We start from the raw sequence: 14,550 nt of genomic DNA, 5'->3' as shown, positions 1-14,550 counted from the left end.
GTCCTGCCTAAACAGGAAATGCCTTCAATTTTTATCCATTTTTTTCATAGAATATCAGGGTTGGAGGGGACCTCAGGTGGTCATCTAGTTCAATCCCGTGCTCAAAGCAGGACCAATCCCAGACAGATTTTTGCCCACGATCCCTAAATGGCCACCTCAAGGATTGAACTCACAACCCTGGGTTTAGCAGGCCAATGCTTGGAGGAAACTAGACTGGATGGGTTAAAATCATTTCTAAACTTAAATAGTATAAACAGTGCCATTCCTCTTGTTTCTGCTTTGACATACATGACTACAGGGTTGCCTGAAGAGTTGGAACTCCACCCACTTGGATGGGGATTGCAGTGAAGAAAAGTGAGATTTAAATAGGCCAGTGTTTCTACTGACTGTCACTCTTTGGATATGGACAAAAATGCAGTCGTTTGACATATGTTGTAAACCAGCAGCAAGACTTATGCTAAAATAGAATTTGCAGTTACAGCTGCACTTGCTGCAAAGCCAATTTAGCCATGGCTGCAAGGAGAGCAAGTTCCCAGTTTACTCTGTATACTGACTGCTGATATCACTTTCCCCTTCAAAACTAAGCAGTGGGAACCTAGATATTCCATAGAAGACTGACCAGCCACTAAGCAACAGCTATACGAAACCTAAGCTGGAGTTAAGTGTCTCGCTGAAAGGCCAGGGCAAGCGGAATGGAGCCTAGCTAAGGAGTATTGCTTTCTTTTTCCATCTATTTGAGTCAGCTCTAACTAGAAGCCCTCACACCCTTTCTTGATATGAATAATCTAGACTAGCTTGTAACCCTTTCACTTGAGAGGCTGACAAGCATTGCCAGAGTTGTTGCTCTCAAACTTCCTGTACTCTCTTCATTCTGGCTTCAGGCCAGGTCATGGCACAGATGTCCCTAGTTTAAATAGTCAGTGTTTTTCCTTGTGATGGATGGGAACTAAATTCATACTCACTATCTGATCAGCTGCTTTGGCTACTGATACCTGTGGAGTATTGCTGACGTGGCTATGAACTCTGACAGGCATAAAATAATTGCTTATGTGGCTCCTTTTTTGTATGAGGAGACCAAGAAACTAGTGTTGTGCTTTGCTCTTTTTCCCTGAGTGCTTTTATGTGGCGTATAGAAAGGTACCTACTTTTCATGGCTTGTGTGAGGCTATTGAAAATGCAGCTCAATCACATAACTATCTTCACTTTGTCAGATCTATGTCTTGGTTTTATTGGCTCCAGGTGATGGAGCCTCTTTCCTCCCTGGTTTCTGTAAGAGATTGGGGACTGTACAAATACTAAGAGGTTGAAACTGCCAGGTAGCTCCTGGCAGGCCCTTGAGTGTAAGATTCTATTCTCCGTGCTGGTCTAACAAATTCTTGTAATCTTTTTTCTCTTTCCTTGAGGTGGTGGTGCAGTATGGGTAAAAACAAATCTTGCACAACTTGGGCTACTCCATACACCCTCTATGGAAGAGACCTTACTACCCTACCTGCAGCCTAGAAAATCCCCCTTCCCTGTGCCAAAACATGTTATCTAGCTCACTCAAACCCTCTGTAAAAACACACTCTAGCCCAGGGGTCGGCAACCTACAGCACATGTGCCAAACACAGCACATGAGCCGACTTTTTGAGCGGCACACAGCTGCCTGCTGCTGTCCTGGCCCCCAGCCCCACTCTGCTCTCCCCTCTGGGGGCAGGAGGCAGAAGCTTGGTTCTGTGGCAGCCAAGCTTCCCCGTCCCCCACTTCTTCCCCCCCAGCGTGGTGCTTTCCTGCCCCGCCCCCTCTCCGTCCCTGCACCAATCAGTTGATGGCCCTAGTGAGGGGGAGGGAGAAGAACGGCAGCATGCGCACAGCTCTGTAGAGGAGACAGCAAGAGGTAGGGATGGGGCCTTGGGAAAGGGGGTGGAACAAGGCATAACCCTTCCACCCTCTGCCCTGAGCTGCTCAGGGCAGGGGGCTGGGAGCACTCTATGGGCTGAGCACCCCAGCCCTCTGCCCTGACCCCCCCCCACACACACTCAGCATTCTGCCCTGACACACACACACACACACACACACACACACACACTCAGCATTCTGCCCTGCACGCCCCATACCCCCAGCCCTCTGCCCTGACCCCCCCCCCACACACACACACTCAGAATTCTGCCCTGCACGCCCCATACCCCCAGCCCCCTGCCCTGACCCCCCCCCCACACACACTCAGCCTTCTGCCCTGCACGCCCCATACCCCCAGCCCTCTGCCCTGACCCCCCACACACACACACTCAGCCTTCTGCCCTGCACGCCCCATACCCCCAGCCCTCTGCCCTGACCCCCCCACACACACACACTCAGCGTTCTGCCCTGCACGCCCCATACCCCCAGCCCTCTGCCCTGACCCCCCCCCACACACACTCAGCATTCTGCCCTGACACACACACACACACACACACACACACACACACACTCAGCATTCTGCCCTGCACGCCCCATACCCCCAGCCCCCTGCCCTGCATGCCCCATACCCCCAGCCCCCTGCCCTGACCCCCCCCCACACACTCAGCATTCTGCCCTGCACGCCCCATACCCCCAGCCCCCTGCCCTGACCCCCCCCCACACACTCAGCATTCTGCCCTGCACGCCCCATACCCCCAGCCCTCTGCCCTGACCCCCCCCCCACACACACTCAGCATTCTGCCCTGCACGCCCCATACCCCCAGCCCCCTGCCCTGCACGCCCCATACCCCCAGCCCCCTGCCCTGACCCCCCCCCACACACTCAGCATTCTGCCCTGCACGCCCCATACCCCCAGCCCCCTGCCCTGACCCCCCCACACACACTCAGCCTTCTGCCCTGCGCGCCCCATACCCCCAGCCCCCTGCCCTGACCCCCCCCACACACACTCAGCCTTCTGCCCTGCGCGCCCCATACCCCCAGCCCCCTGCCCTGACCCCCCCCACACACTCAGCCTTCTGCCCTGCGCGCCCCATACCCCCAGCCCCCTGCCCTGACCCCCCCCACACACACTCAGCATTCTGCCCTGCACGCCCCATACCCCCAGCCCCCTGCCCTGACCCCCCCCCACACACACACTCAGCATTCTGCCCTGACCCCTGAAACCACCCCCACCCCCTGGTCTGCCGGCCTAGGTGAAGGGAACCCCAGGCTGGCGGTGTAAGATCAGCATTTTATTTTAATTTTAAATGACGCTTAACATTTTGAAAGCCTTGTTTACTTTACATACCATAGTTCACTTTATATAATATAGACTTATAGAAAGAGACCTTCTAAAAACGTTAGAATGGATTACCGGCATGCGAAACTTTAAATTAGAGTGACTAAATGAAGACTCAGCACAGCACTTCTGAAAGGGTGCTGACCCCTGCTCTAGCCCATAAAAGAGCATCTATATAGTTTATACTAACATCTCACTTTCTGGCTGGTTGTAAATGCTATATGATGCTCTTTATAAAGATAGATAATGTATATGTTACAACTTACACCCATAATAATTTTTGTTTAACTTGTGCTGCCTTGCCCTCACATTCGGTCTTTACAGAGTAACTTATGTTGTGTGTGTACTTTCTTCCTCTTTGCATATAATAACCCTTCATGGGTCTTGCTACAAAGAGTTTTGTACATCTTTCTCTACCTCTTGTTTATCTTTACTCTGCATGAGCTATTTCAGTCCCACTTCTGCCCCCTCAATGACCAGTAAGAAAATGGCTTTGGTGACATTTTGGGCTACTTTACACTCTGAACAAATGTAATTAGGGCTGCTAGATAGTTCATAAACCTTTATTTGGAAGGGTTTGAAATAACTGAAAACTTTTTGAAATGCTTTATGCAGTCTTGACTTTTTTTCCTTGTTAAGTTACATGAGATAAAAAAGGAGCTCTGGTAACAATTGGACAAGGGGATACGGCTCAAAACAGTCTGTGTTGGCTGCGTTAATTAAATACTATCACGTCTTTCCCAGCGCTTCCTTAAATCAAGGAGCACGTGTCTTACAACAAAGCAGGCATGTACCTGCACTTTTCAAAAGTCACTTCATACGTTCTAGAACAGGGGTTCTCAAACTGGCGGTCAGGACCCCTCAGGGGGTTGTGAGGTCATTACATGGGGGTTGTGAGCTGTCAACCTCCACCCCAAACCCTCCTTGCCTCCAGCATTGATAATGGTGTTAAATATATTAAAAAGCATGTTTAATTTATTGTGGGGGTTGCACTCGGAGGCTTGCAATGTGAAAGGGGTCGCCAGTAAAAAAGTTTAAGACCCACTGTTCTAGAAGCTTCCCCTGAAAGTTTGACATGGCTACTTATGCCAGTTTCACTGCAGTAGAATTTCTGCTGCTTTTAAGTGCTACAGCCATGCTGTCAGTGTAACTTCCAAAAAGGTGGTTTGTCCAAGAACTGCAAAGTTGGGGTCCATTACTAATCTGGATTAATAGCTTACTCCTGTTTAACCTTGTACTTTGTTACCAAACTCTAGAGTTTTATCTAGAGATTCAGGCACTGGCCACTGAAACTATGCAGAGTCTAGCATTCCTTTTGGCATGTTATGTTCCTATGAAAAAATTGTTCTTAACAGGTGAAGTGTAGTATCCAACTATGAGTTAACAAGTAGATTTGTACCACTATTGTCCAACAAGGCATCAGGCAAACTTTACCAACCCCAATCACTCTAATGCAATCTGTGGGCTCCTAAAGGTGGGGAAACTTGAATTCTTGCCTCTACTCTTCTCCTTCCAAGGCTTAAGCCACCAGTAGCAGAGGAAAATTACTGCTGCACTGATATTGAACCACACTTCATCAGCTCTGATGGCTGAAAAGTAGGATCACAGGATATTTTTCTCATTTAGAAGCAGGTGCCATTGATAAAGTACTTTTGTGTAGGAGCATAGCTTTTAACTCTCTAGCTGTTCCTGTTTGTTTTAGAAACATCTGTTTTGGGAGTAAATGGAGGAAGTAATCGCATAGCTACCTCTCTGTAAAAAGAAACGGGCAGTAGTTCCATCCATGTTGCATGGCAGATGAATTATCATAAAAATGTTACTTGTTTGCTTCAGTATAACAGTGAAGTTTCTTTTTTAAATTACCGTATTCTGTAGTTCTGAGGGTTTTTCTTGTCCTCGTAATAGATGCACCAGCAAGGAATCCTGAAAACGGATGACCTGATAACTCGATTCTTTCGTCTTTGCACTGAAATGTGTGTTGAAATCAGCTATCGTGCTCAGGCTGAGCAGCAGCACAATCCAGCTGCCAATCCCACCATGATCAGAGCCAAATGCTACCACAACCTGGATGCCTTTGTGCGGCTTATTGCACTGCTAGTGAAGCATTCTGGGGAGGCAACCAACACTGTCACAAAGATCAACCTACTGAACAAGGTTGGAAATCCTCCCTCTTCCAAGCAGTCCTTGACATGCCTAGATTACATAACCAGATGTATTTCTGCTTGTGAGCTAAAACATAGGCCTTAAATTGGGGTGGGGCAGACTGAGATGGGAACTAAACTTTTCAGATGACTCTGAAATGGGGTATAGGCAGGACTGCAGGCTAAGCTAGGTAGCTTTGACCAATTTCAAACATGGTATTATTGAACTTCCTCCTTTGCTGAAAAGGCCAATGCTGTCAGATTTTTAAAATGAACGTAAAGTGCCTCCGATACAAAAAATGTCTTAAGGCTGAAACCACAATAAATACCATTGCCTGGGTGGGAACTTGGATCTGTTTGAGGCTGAGCTGCACACTCAACGGACAATCAATATGGTGCACTCTGGTTACCAAAATGGCTTTCAGGTCTGTAGTACTCAGAATGCAGGCTTTGATTAGTGAAATGGTTTCTATAATTGACATGTTAAAAACCGTGAAGCTTGTTCGTTCATTTCTTTAGGTTCTTGGTATAGTGGTGGGAGTTCTTCTCCAGGACCATGATGTTCGGCAGAGTGAGTTTCAGCAGCTTCCTTACCACCGCATTTTCATCATGTTGCTGTTAGAATTAAATGCTCCTGAACATGTGCTGGAGACCATCAACTTCCAGACCCTTACAGCCTTCTGGTATGTACTTCTAAATGAATGGCTGTTGCTGAGAACTTAAAGCTTTCTAATAGGGTGAGGACTTGGATTTAAAAGTAACTCGACAGCTTCGTAGTGGCAGCTCTGATCATTTTTGTAACCATAGTATCGTGTATTGTCTAATTCATTATTAATGGAGGTTATTAGTAAAATGTAGATGCTAATGTGTCCTACTATTAGCACTATGTACCTCCTGTCACAACATTTGTGAAAACCAGTCTTACCACTGTGCGCGCTTAATCAGCTTTAACTTTTCTTTCAGTAACACATTTCACATCCTGAGACCTACAAAAGCTCCGGGTTTTGTTTATGCCTGGCTGGAACTGATCTCCCATCGGATATTTATTGCGAGAATGCTGGCACATACACCACAGCAGAAGGTGTGGCTGCAGTTTATCTTCTATAACTGTCTTACTGAGAAGGGTGCCTAACTGATTGGATGCTGTTTCACATCTTTTTATTTATTTATTTTGAAGTGCATTAGTAGCATGTCTTCATATGTAGTTTTCTGTCTTCACAGTAACTAACAACTGCATGGAGGGGTGACCTTGTTCCAATAAACTGTCAAGATTTGGGTAACTGGGGAATTTTGTAAATAAAGGTTTTCATTGTAAACCAAATCATCGAATTTACCCATAAGCTTTCTCTCACTGTCAGAGGGTTGTACTGTTCATTGCTTTCCATGTCAGTTAAGCATAGCATGCTTGGTACTATACAAAACATAGAGGAAGACGTTTTTTAAATACACCTTCCAGTAACGCTGAGACCCTCAGAAAACTGGAGCTGTACTGTAGTCAGATTAGTCCTAGTGCAAATGATCATTTCAGACTTATATGGGGATAAGTCTAAACATGATGTATCTTTATTTGCTCTGCTTTTTACCAAACCCTAACAATCTAGGTTTAATTGCTTTTGTTTATACATTACTTATGTGATGTTTTTCTCTTGGCAGGGTTGGCCTATGTATGCCCAGCTGCTAATTGATCTCTTCAAGTACTTGGCTCCTTTCCTTAGAAATGTGGAACTCACTAAACCTATGCAAATTCTCTACAAGGTAAACAGTATTGGCTGATACAGGCATTTTCCAGGAAAGGACTTTGAAGATGGGTTAGAGCGCACTGGAAAGTAACTTGTTTTTGTTAGCTGAATATAAAATTTAACTTTTTTTATTTGAATCTGTTATCTTTTGTGAGTTAGAGGTTAATTTAAGTACAGTTTAGGTATTGACACTGGTCAGGAGATCAGTGCTTGCACTGTTAATTACAGGTAACTGATCAGAGTTTGATGGTAAGCTGAAACTTTTCTGTAAGACACTGGAGACCAGGGAATGCATTTGACTGGTAGACACTGCCTTATTAAATTCATTACCAGGAAGAAGGAACTTTGATTATATGATGCATCAGGAAGAAAAAGGTCTCCTCTGCCCTTTTTGCTTGTCTGGCTGTGGTACAGTTGCTATTGGGGGAAGCTCAAACCTGCTAATTACATGCCTCATTCCCTTTTCTTTTGTAGGGCACTCTGCGTGTGTTGCTGGTCTTACTGCATGATTTCCCAGAATTCCTTTGTGACTACCACTATGGGTTCTGTGATGTGATCCCACCAAACTGTATCCAGCTAAGGAATCTGATCCTGAGTGCCTTCCCACGTAACATGAGACTCCCAGATCCTTTCACTCCCAACCTAAAAGTAGGTAGCATGCAATCTCAAACTATCACACATGGAAACAATGGGAAACTTTATTGCGTGGTTTCTTTTAAATACAATATGGAAGAGAATGAAACTTCAGAAACAAAATCCTATTTTGATAAACACAACCTAGAAGTTCCTAAAGTATTTAACACTTTGGATATGCCATTCATCATTGGAATTAGTTAAATAAAATAGCCTGTTATAATTATAACTTGGTATAAAAGTCTTTAATTGATATTGCTGTAGCACTCAATGTGCTAGAGACTTTCCAGAGAGTGAGAGACTCAGTCCTCATCCTGTAGAACATAAAAGTCCAAGCTCCTGGCCCTGCAGTCTGATCCACATGGACAGACACTTGCGCCCATGTGGCGCTTCAGTGATGCCAGTCGATCTTTGCATGGCTGCAGGGGTCTGCCTGTACGGATCCAATTGCTGGATCAGGTCCTTTGGCTTTCTTAGCTCAGCTGAGGAGCATTAAACAGGAAGCTGCGTTTCTCACAGTTAAAATACCATAAGGGGTTTGGGTATGAAAATCTGAAGCAAATGTAGGTTTTCTTGATCATGCTTGACTACTGAACACTAGAGCAAAGATGTTGATGCCACACTTAAGACCAGTGGAGGTATGATACTGGAATTAGTGCTCCCTTCTCTATCATTCCAGTTGTGTGTACTATACAAGTTTACCTCCTGTTTGCTTATCTGTGAAACCACTGACTGCTCTGGAAGTCTTCCATGTTGGTTCATTATGCTCCGGTTTTCTTTAAAGGAAGAAAGTCAGTTAAACAGAGCTCAGCTGACAACTTACACTTCATTTCTTGCTCTGGTTTCTAGAAGTTGGAGGTGTACAGTACATTTCATCCACCCTAGTGTATGCTTGGCTGGAATCCAGTTGAGCAACCAGCGAAAAGAGCAATTGTCCTCTCCACTGGATCAAAAAAAATGACATGCTCTCTGCATGGTGTACTTATGACTCTTCTCAAAATACACATTAGTTACTTCCTGTCTCCAGTTACAATTTTTTTTAAATCAGCCATTTTGAAGTGTCAGTAAATTTTAATAGAATGACTGACTGACTGCTTTGGCCTGTTTAAATCCTGAACACCATAGTCTTCCAATCCACATAATGGGTACAGCTGCAGCAGTGTAAGCTTCCCCACAAGCCCCAATGTGTCATCCCTTACTGCATGAACCAATGAACCACCTCTAGAAGTGGCAAGAGTGATGGTTTTTAATGGCCCACTTCGTGTTCATCTTCCTTGCTGGGGCTGCAGAAAAGAGAACTGAATGTGAGTGACAGTTTTTGATGTGGACTCATTCTCTGGGAGCTAGAATAAGACTTCCAAATCTACTTCGCACAGATACCCGTCACTATCTTTGAATGAATGCTACCAATCTGGCTTGATTTCAAACAGTTGATTTAGAGAGGTCAGGCTGTGTATCCCATCACCAGTCCTATGACGTATCCAGTCTTCAGCAATTTGTAAGTGACATCAGATTAAGAAACCAGGTATTTTGAAGTCTGAAAACAAAGATCAGGAGCTCTGGCAGTGCACCAGAAGAATTGAATTTAATGTTTATATCTTCTGATATAAAAATGTATAGATAGGAGTGGCTGGTATGACGAACTCAAACTTCCTTTTCTTAGGAAGTCTTGCAACCATAATTTTGGTTTTAAATAGCAGGAGTTAAAGGATTACTAATGGAGTTTTTCTTTGGCAGGTGGACATGTTAAGCGAGATTAATATTGCACCACGAATACTCACCAACTTTACTGGAGTGATGCCACCTCAGTTCAAAAAAGATTTGGATTCCTATCTCAAAACTCGCTCGCCTGTCACTTTCCTGTCTGACTTGCGCAGCAATCTACAGGTCAGTGGATCCATCCCTGAAAATGTTTTTAGTCTGAGGCTGAAAACCATGTAGGAAGTGAGAGAATGTGACACAGCAGGTATAAAATACTGTGATGTACTGTTTGGAAGATGTGACTGGGATAAGAGCCTCCAAAAATGCTCTTTCCTGCTAGATACTTGGTGTGTTTCTCAATGCACAACAAATATAATCTTTGTTAATTTAGTATCACCAAAGAAAACGTGGTGGTTAACTGCAGCGATCTTCAAGCGATGTAGCTTTGAGAAGAGTCCATCTTAGTCCTGTAGAAAAATAGGACTTCACTTGCCATTCAGGGTACCATAAACTCCTACTCCTGAAACTACTTCGGTGCATGAATTGGCAAAAATTCCCCAAGCCAGTGTGTTCTGATGGTTTCCTCCTGCAGTGAGAGCCCCTGGTACCAGCTGGCTGAGGAGGTGTCCGTGTCTGCTGTCTTTTCAGCAATTCTCAAATCAGCTTAGCGCTTTTAACCTGGACATCTTTGAGAGTCTCACCAGACTTCATTGAATTCACCTCAACTAATCAGTTTCTAAAACTGATTAAACAAGTTCAAGTCAGAAGTTGCTTTTGAGTGACTTGTTAATGGAAATTCTTTATTTGTGTAAGTATACATTCAGATTGGCACATAGTTTCATGCAATTGCAAATGATACGTATACACAAACGCTTCTGAAAATCAGGCCCTGGAAGCTAACGCCCACTTCAGTGTATGTTAAATGTGAATTCAGTAACTGCAGAGCTTGACTTGCAACAGAATTGGATACTAAAAGTTGGATATTAAGATCTAGTTTAGGCTGTAATTTAATTTAGTCTGTCTGTCATACTCTGTAGTGTAGAGAGAGGTATTGGCAAGCACTATCTACAAAGTAAGAGACTTTAGATTTATAATTACACTGCTTTCTGCAGAAAGCAGATATTTGAATGCTGAAAATCTCTGCAAATCATTCCCTTCACACAGTCTCTAAGAACTCTCAAGGACTGTAAAAAGCTAACCTTTTTCTTGTGCTGTGCCCACTAGGTATCAAACGAACCTGGCAATCGCTACAACATCCAGCTGATTAATGCACTGGTGCTCTATGTAGGCACTCAGGCTATTGCTCATATTCACAACAAAGGCAGCACACCCTCTATGAGCACTATCACCCATTCGGCTCACATGGACATTTTCCAGAACTTGGCTGTGGACCTGGACACAGAAGGTAAGCAGAACTTCTCTGGATCAGTTGTTTGCTTCTAAGCTGAAATGGTTCTTGAAACCTTCTTAATGAAGAGAGCAGATTAACTCTGGGTACTATGGAAAAAACTGAAATACCACTTAACTGCTAGTAGTTTTGTATTAAGCAACACTGCATTAGAAGATAGTTCTGAATACACTAAAAATATTTTATTGGAACTAAACTTACCTGAAACGCATTGACTATTCACTATATAGAAAATTAATTTTGGAGTGAACTAGATTTTGACTGTTAGAGAAATATTTCCTCTACTGGAAACTTATTTAATGTGTTGAGATCAGGTAGTCACCCGCCCACCCCTTTACATGGTATAACCCTTAAGTGCAATGAGCTTTGCTTCAAGATAGACACAAGGGTCGTGTTCTCTAGAGTCTGGAGTAATCGACACTAAAACTGGTATATCTGCCCTGGGAGGATTTAATAAATAGCATCCATCCAAGATAAATAATAGAGGGTAAGATTGCAAAAGAGTTAGATTTACACCTGCTTGGCTTGTGAAATATGAAGTGTTATAATAGGATAATACTTGGCATGTAACACTTCACTTTGAAACTTTAATCTTCCTTAGTGTGTTATGAATATTAATTAATCTAATAGATTCTAAATTTGGTGTAGGAATGTTGCTTTGAGAATTTTGAATCCGTACAATGAAAGGAAATCTTGTTCAGCCCTCCTGGGACAGCTGCTAACCTGTACTGCTTTGAAACAGATTTCATGAAGAGGAAGCCCAAATTCTTGGTACAAGAATCCAGCTGGGATCAATGTTGTGAAGCACCCTAATTGTTCTTTACCTTTTACTGATGTTTCTTTAAACTATGTAGTGCTGTACCATACATCTGAATCCTTAAGCAGTGCTAGGGTGCTTCCTTGTTCCATTATAGAGTAGCAAAGGGTTCTGTGGTACCTTATAGACTAACAGACATATTGGAGCATGAGCTTTCGTGGGTGAATTCCCACTTCATCATGCATCCGAAGTGGGCATTCACCCACGGAAGCTCATGCTCCAATACGTCTGTTAGTCTACAAGGTGCCGCAGGACTCTTTGCTGCTTTTACAGATCCAGACTAACATGGCTACCCCTCTGATACTTGTTCCATTATGTTGTCTAATGGAATTGAATTACTTCCTACTAAACACCTACTTTCTCTTTCCAGGTCGGTACCTCTTCTTGAATGCAATTGCCAATCAGCTGCGGTACCCAAACAGCCATACGCACTATTTCAGTTGTACCATGCTTTACCTATTTGCAGAGGCCAATACTGAGGCTATCCAGGAACAGATCACTAGGTAAGGAGGGGCAGTTACATTCACAACCTTTATAGTTCAGCCTTTCACTTCGCTTGAAATTAAATGACTTATAGTCTTGGAGGCAGGTGTTATATTGAGTTGTACAATGTTACTGTCTAGTGCCATAGAACATGTAGTGCAATTTGATGCTGTTTTCAAGAGCAAACCTATGTTCTCTTCACTGTGCTGTGTTGTAAATTATCAGTGTCTTCTAGATCTGTGCTGAGCCTTCCCTGTTTTGTGTTTTTTCTTCAGGGTACTGTTGGAACGACTGATTGTAAATAGACCTCACCCATGGGGTCTCCTCATTACCTTCATTGAGCTGATAAAAAATCCAGCGTTTAAATTCTGGAACCATGAGTTTGTTCACTGTGCTCCGGAAATTGAGAAGTGAGTAGATATTTTTTTTGTATGGTTTAATAACAAACTCATGCTTGCTTTGGTTTATTCAGTCACATAATGGAAATATTAGTGGTGATATTCCATTTCATATTAAGTGCCACTGGATAAAATTGGTGACAATAAATATTACTACTTTGGCCTTATAAAATGCTTTACATGGATAGATAGCTAAGTGCATCCATGATGCAGGTAGAATGATTGCATTTTACAGATTGTGGGGAGTGAAGCACAATGTCAGAATATGCTGGCAGAAGTGAGACTAGAACTTGTCCAACTCCTAGGACAGTTTAGTGTCTGACTCTGATGCCTCTGTTTACATGTTTGATTGCATAACCTCATGATAGCATGTTGCCATGTAATTTGATATTTCATAAATCTCTGATAAATGCTGTGTTCTCTAGTGGAGGGTGGTTTTCTTTTTGAAATCTCAAATCAATGTATTCCTGTCTGAAAGCTCTATCAGTCACACTGGGAAAAGGACTGTCCATTATGCTACAGATTCCATGACTGCTACTTCAGACTAGCATCTCAAAATTCAGCTTGGTGCTAGGTGGGTTGTAAGCTCTTGCATTCCTATGTTTATAGGAAATCCCAGTGTTGAAGGTGTCTCAGTGATTTTTAGACTGAACTCTATAGCTCTGACCCTTAAATTTTTGCTCTTCTGTCCATGTTTAGGTTGTTTCAGTCAGTTGCACAGTGCTGCATGGGGCAGAAGCAGGCACAGCAAGTGATGGAAGGCACTGGTGCCAGTTAGATGAACTGCATCTTGTATTGTAAGCGTGCCAGCCTGGAGGTCCCCTTGCCATCAAACTGACAGAAGAATCCTTCAAGCTCTTCCTGACCTTCCCAGCCCCTCGATTTGGGTACACACAAGCCTTTGGGTGAAAATCTGTGTGGGCATGTTCCAAAGTTTAAAGCAAAATTTTGACTCTTGGCCAAAATTTAGAAGATGCTGTGAATATCATTTTGAACTAGTGTAAATACATGGAATCGAAACGTTTTGTCTGGACTTCTTGGGTTTGTGCAAATTGTGTTAAAGGCAGGTGGATAACTGGTGCCTGTCCAGCTTGTAATAAAGGGGCAGCTGCTGATGCCAAGCACTTGTCTAGGGCAGACCTCCTTGTCCTGACATTCCTGGACTCCCAAAGAATATTGAAAAGCCAGTTTTAAATATTATGTAACTTATTTTTTTTCTTTGTGGATGGGGGACCTTTAAATCATTAAGTTGTTTAAAAAAAAAATGGATGTGTTGGGATATGGGAATACTATGGAATGTGGGAGGGAGGGATTGGGATTAAGGTCTAGTGTTGCTTCTCCCTCCTGCCCCCCAATCAATTGCTTATGGAGGGGGAAGTAGCCTTCAGAGCCTGCCTCCTTTCTGTTGGATAAGATAAACTTCAGGCCCTTCGGGAGAGGGTCAGCTGTTTTTAGTAGAGACCTGGCCTATAGCTTTCTTTTTTTTTCCCTCTCCCTAACACTTGTAAATTTTTGGAAGGGGGGAGCTAAATCTAGAACTGTCCCCCTGCAGCCACACAGCATAAGTTTGTAAAAAGAACAAAGGACCAATACAGCCCATTTTGTAAGGATTTTGAATGTTTTGTAAATGTATTGGTCCATGTGTTGTATTTTGTAGCCTTTCTAGTTCTTGGGCTTTAGTTCTCCCACTTCTTGTATGTATGCATCCTGTAGTTACACATTAAAGTCATGACATGCAGCAAGTGCAGCTCTGTGTATTCTCTCAAGTACCATGATGCTGGTTTTTCAAAGTTCTGCTCATTGACTTGAAATACATTATCGTACAATACCACCTGGGCCAGGCCCCTTAGACACATGACATTTACTTGAATTCACTCAAGTTCAAACCATGTTTGTAACTCCACTCTCAAAGGAGAGGAGGGTAGTGTAACACTAGTGAGACTCTTCAGGTTAATCACATTCACATGCACAAATGATGCCATTAGCAGGTTGTCAAAGCATCCAAACTTGAGC

The 14,550-nt window shown here is 43.5% G+C and overlaps 1 protein-coding gene across 11 annotated transcripts in view; it reads left to right on the top strand.

Annotated features, from left to right (window-relative positions):
* Positions 1 to 14,279, top strand: part of CNOT1 (CCR4-NOT transcription complex subunit 1) — a 107,699-nt gene extending 93,420 nt beyond the window's left edge. For all 11 annotated transcript variants that reach the window (XM_050922951.1, XM_050922955.1, XM_050922947.1 and 8 more), the window contains 10 exons: positions 5,123 to 5,371; positions 5,878 to 6,041; positions 6,322 to 6,439; positions 7,012 to 7,113; positions 7,572 to 7,745; positions 9,468 to 9,617; positions 10,656 to 10,836; positions 12,027 to 12,159; positions 12,415 to 12,549; positions 13,237 to 14,279. In XM_050922951.1, the coding sequence (XP_050778908.1) occupies positions 5,123 to 5,371; positions 5,878 to 6,041; positions 6,322 to 6,439; positions 7,012 to 7,113; positions 7,572 to 7,745; positions 9,468 to 9,617; positions 10,656 to 10,836; positions 12,027 to 12,159; positions 12,415 to 12,549; positions 13,237 to 13,315 (1,485 nt within the window). In that variant the 3' untranslated portion in view covers positions 13,316 to 14,279. The remainder of the gene's footprint in view (positions 1 to 5,122; positions 5,372 to 5,877; positions 6,042 to 6,321; positions 6,440 to 7,011; positions 7,114 to 7,571; positions 7,746 to 9,467; positions 9,618 to 10,655; positions 10,837 to 12,026; positions 12,160 to 12,414; positions 12,550 to 13,236) is intronic.
* The last annotated feature ends 271 nt before the right edge of the window (positions 14,280 to 14,550 follow it).

Source organism: Gopherus flavomarginatus, chromosome 14 (assembly GCF_025201925.1).
Source record: "Gopherus flavomarginatus isolate rGopFla2 chromosome 14, rGopFla2.mat.asm, whole genome shotgun sequence".
Taxonomy (NCBI): Eukaryota; Metazoa; Chordata; order Testudines; family Testudinidae; genus Gopherus; species Gopherus flavomarginatus.
The sequence above is the reverse complement of the archived record's forward strand: the minus strand, read 5'-3'. Positions and strand labels throughout refer to the sequence as shown.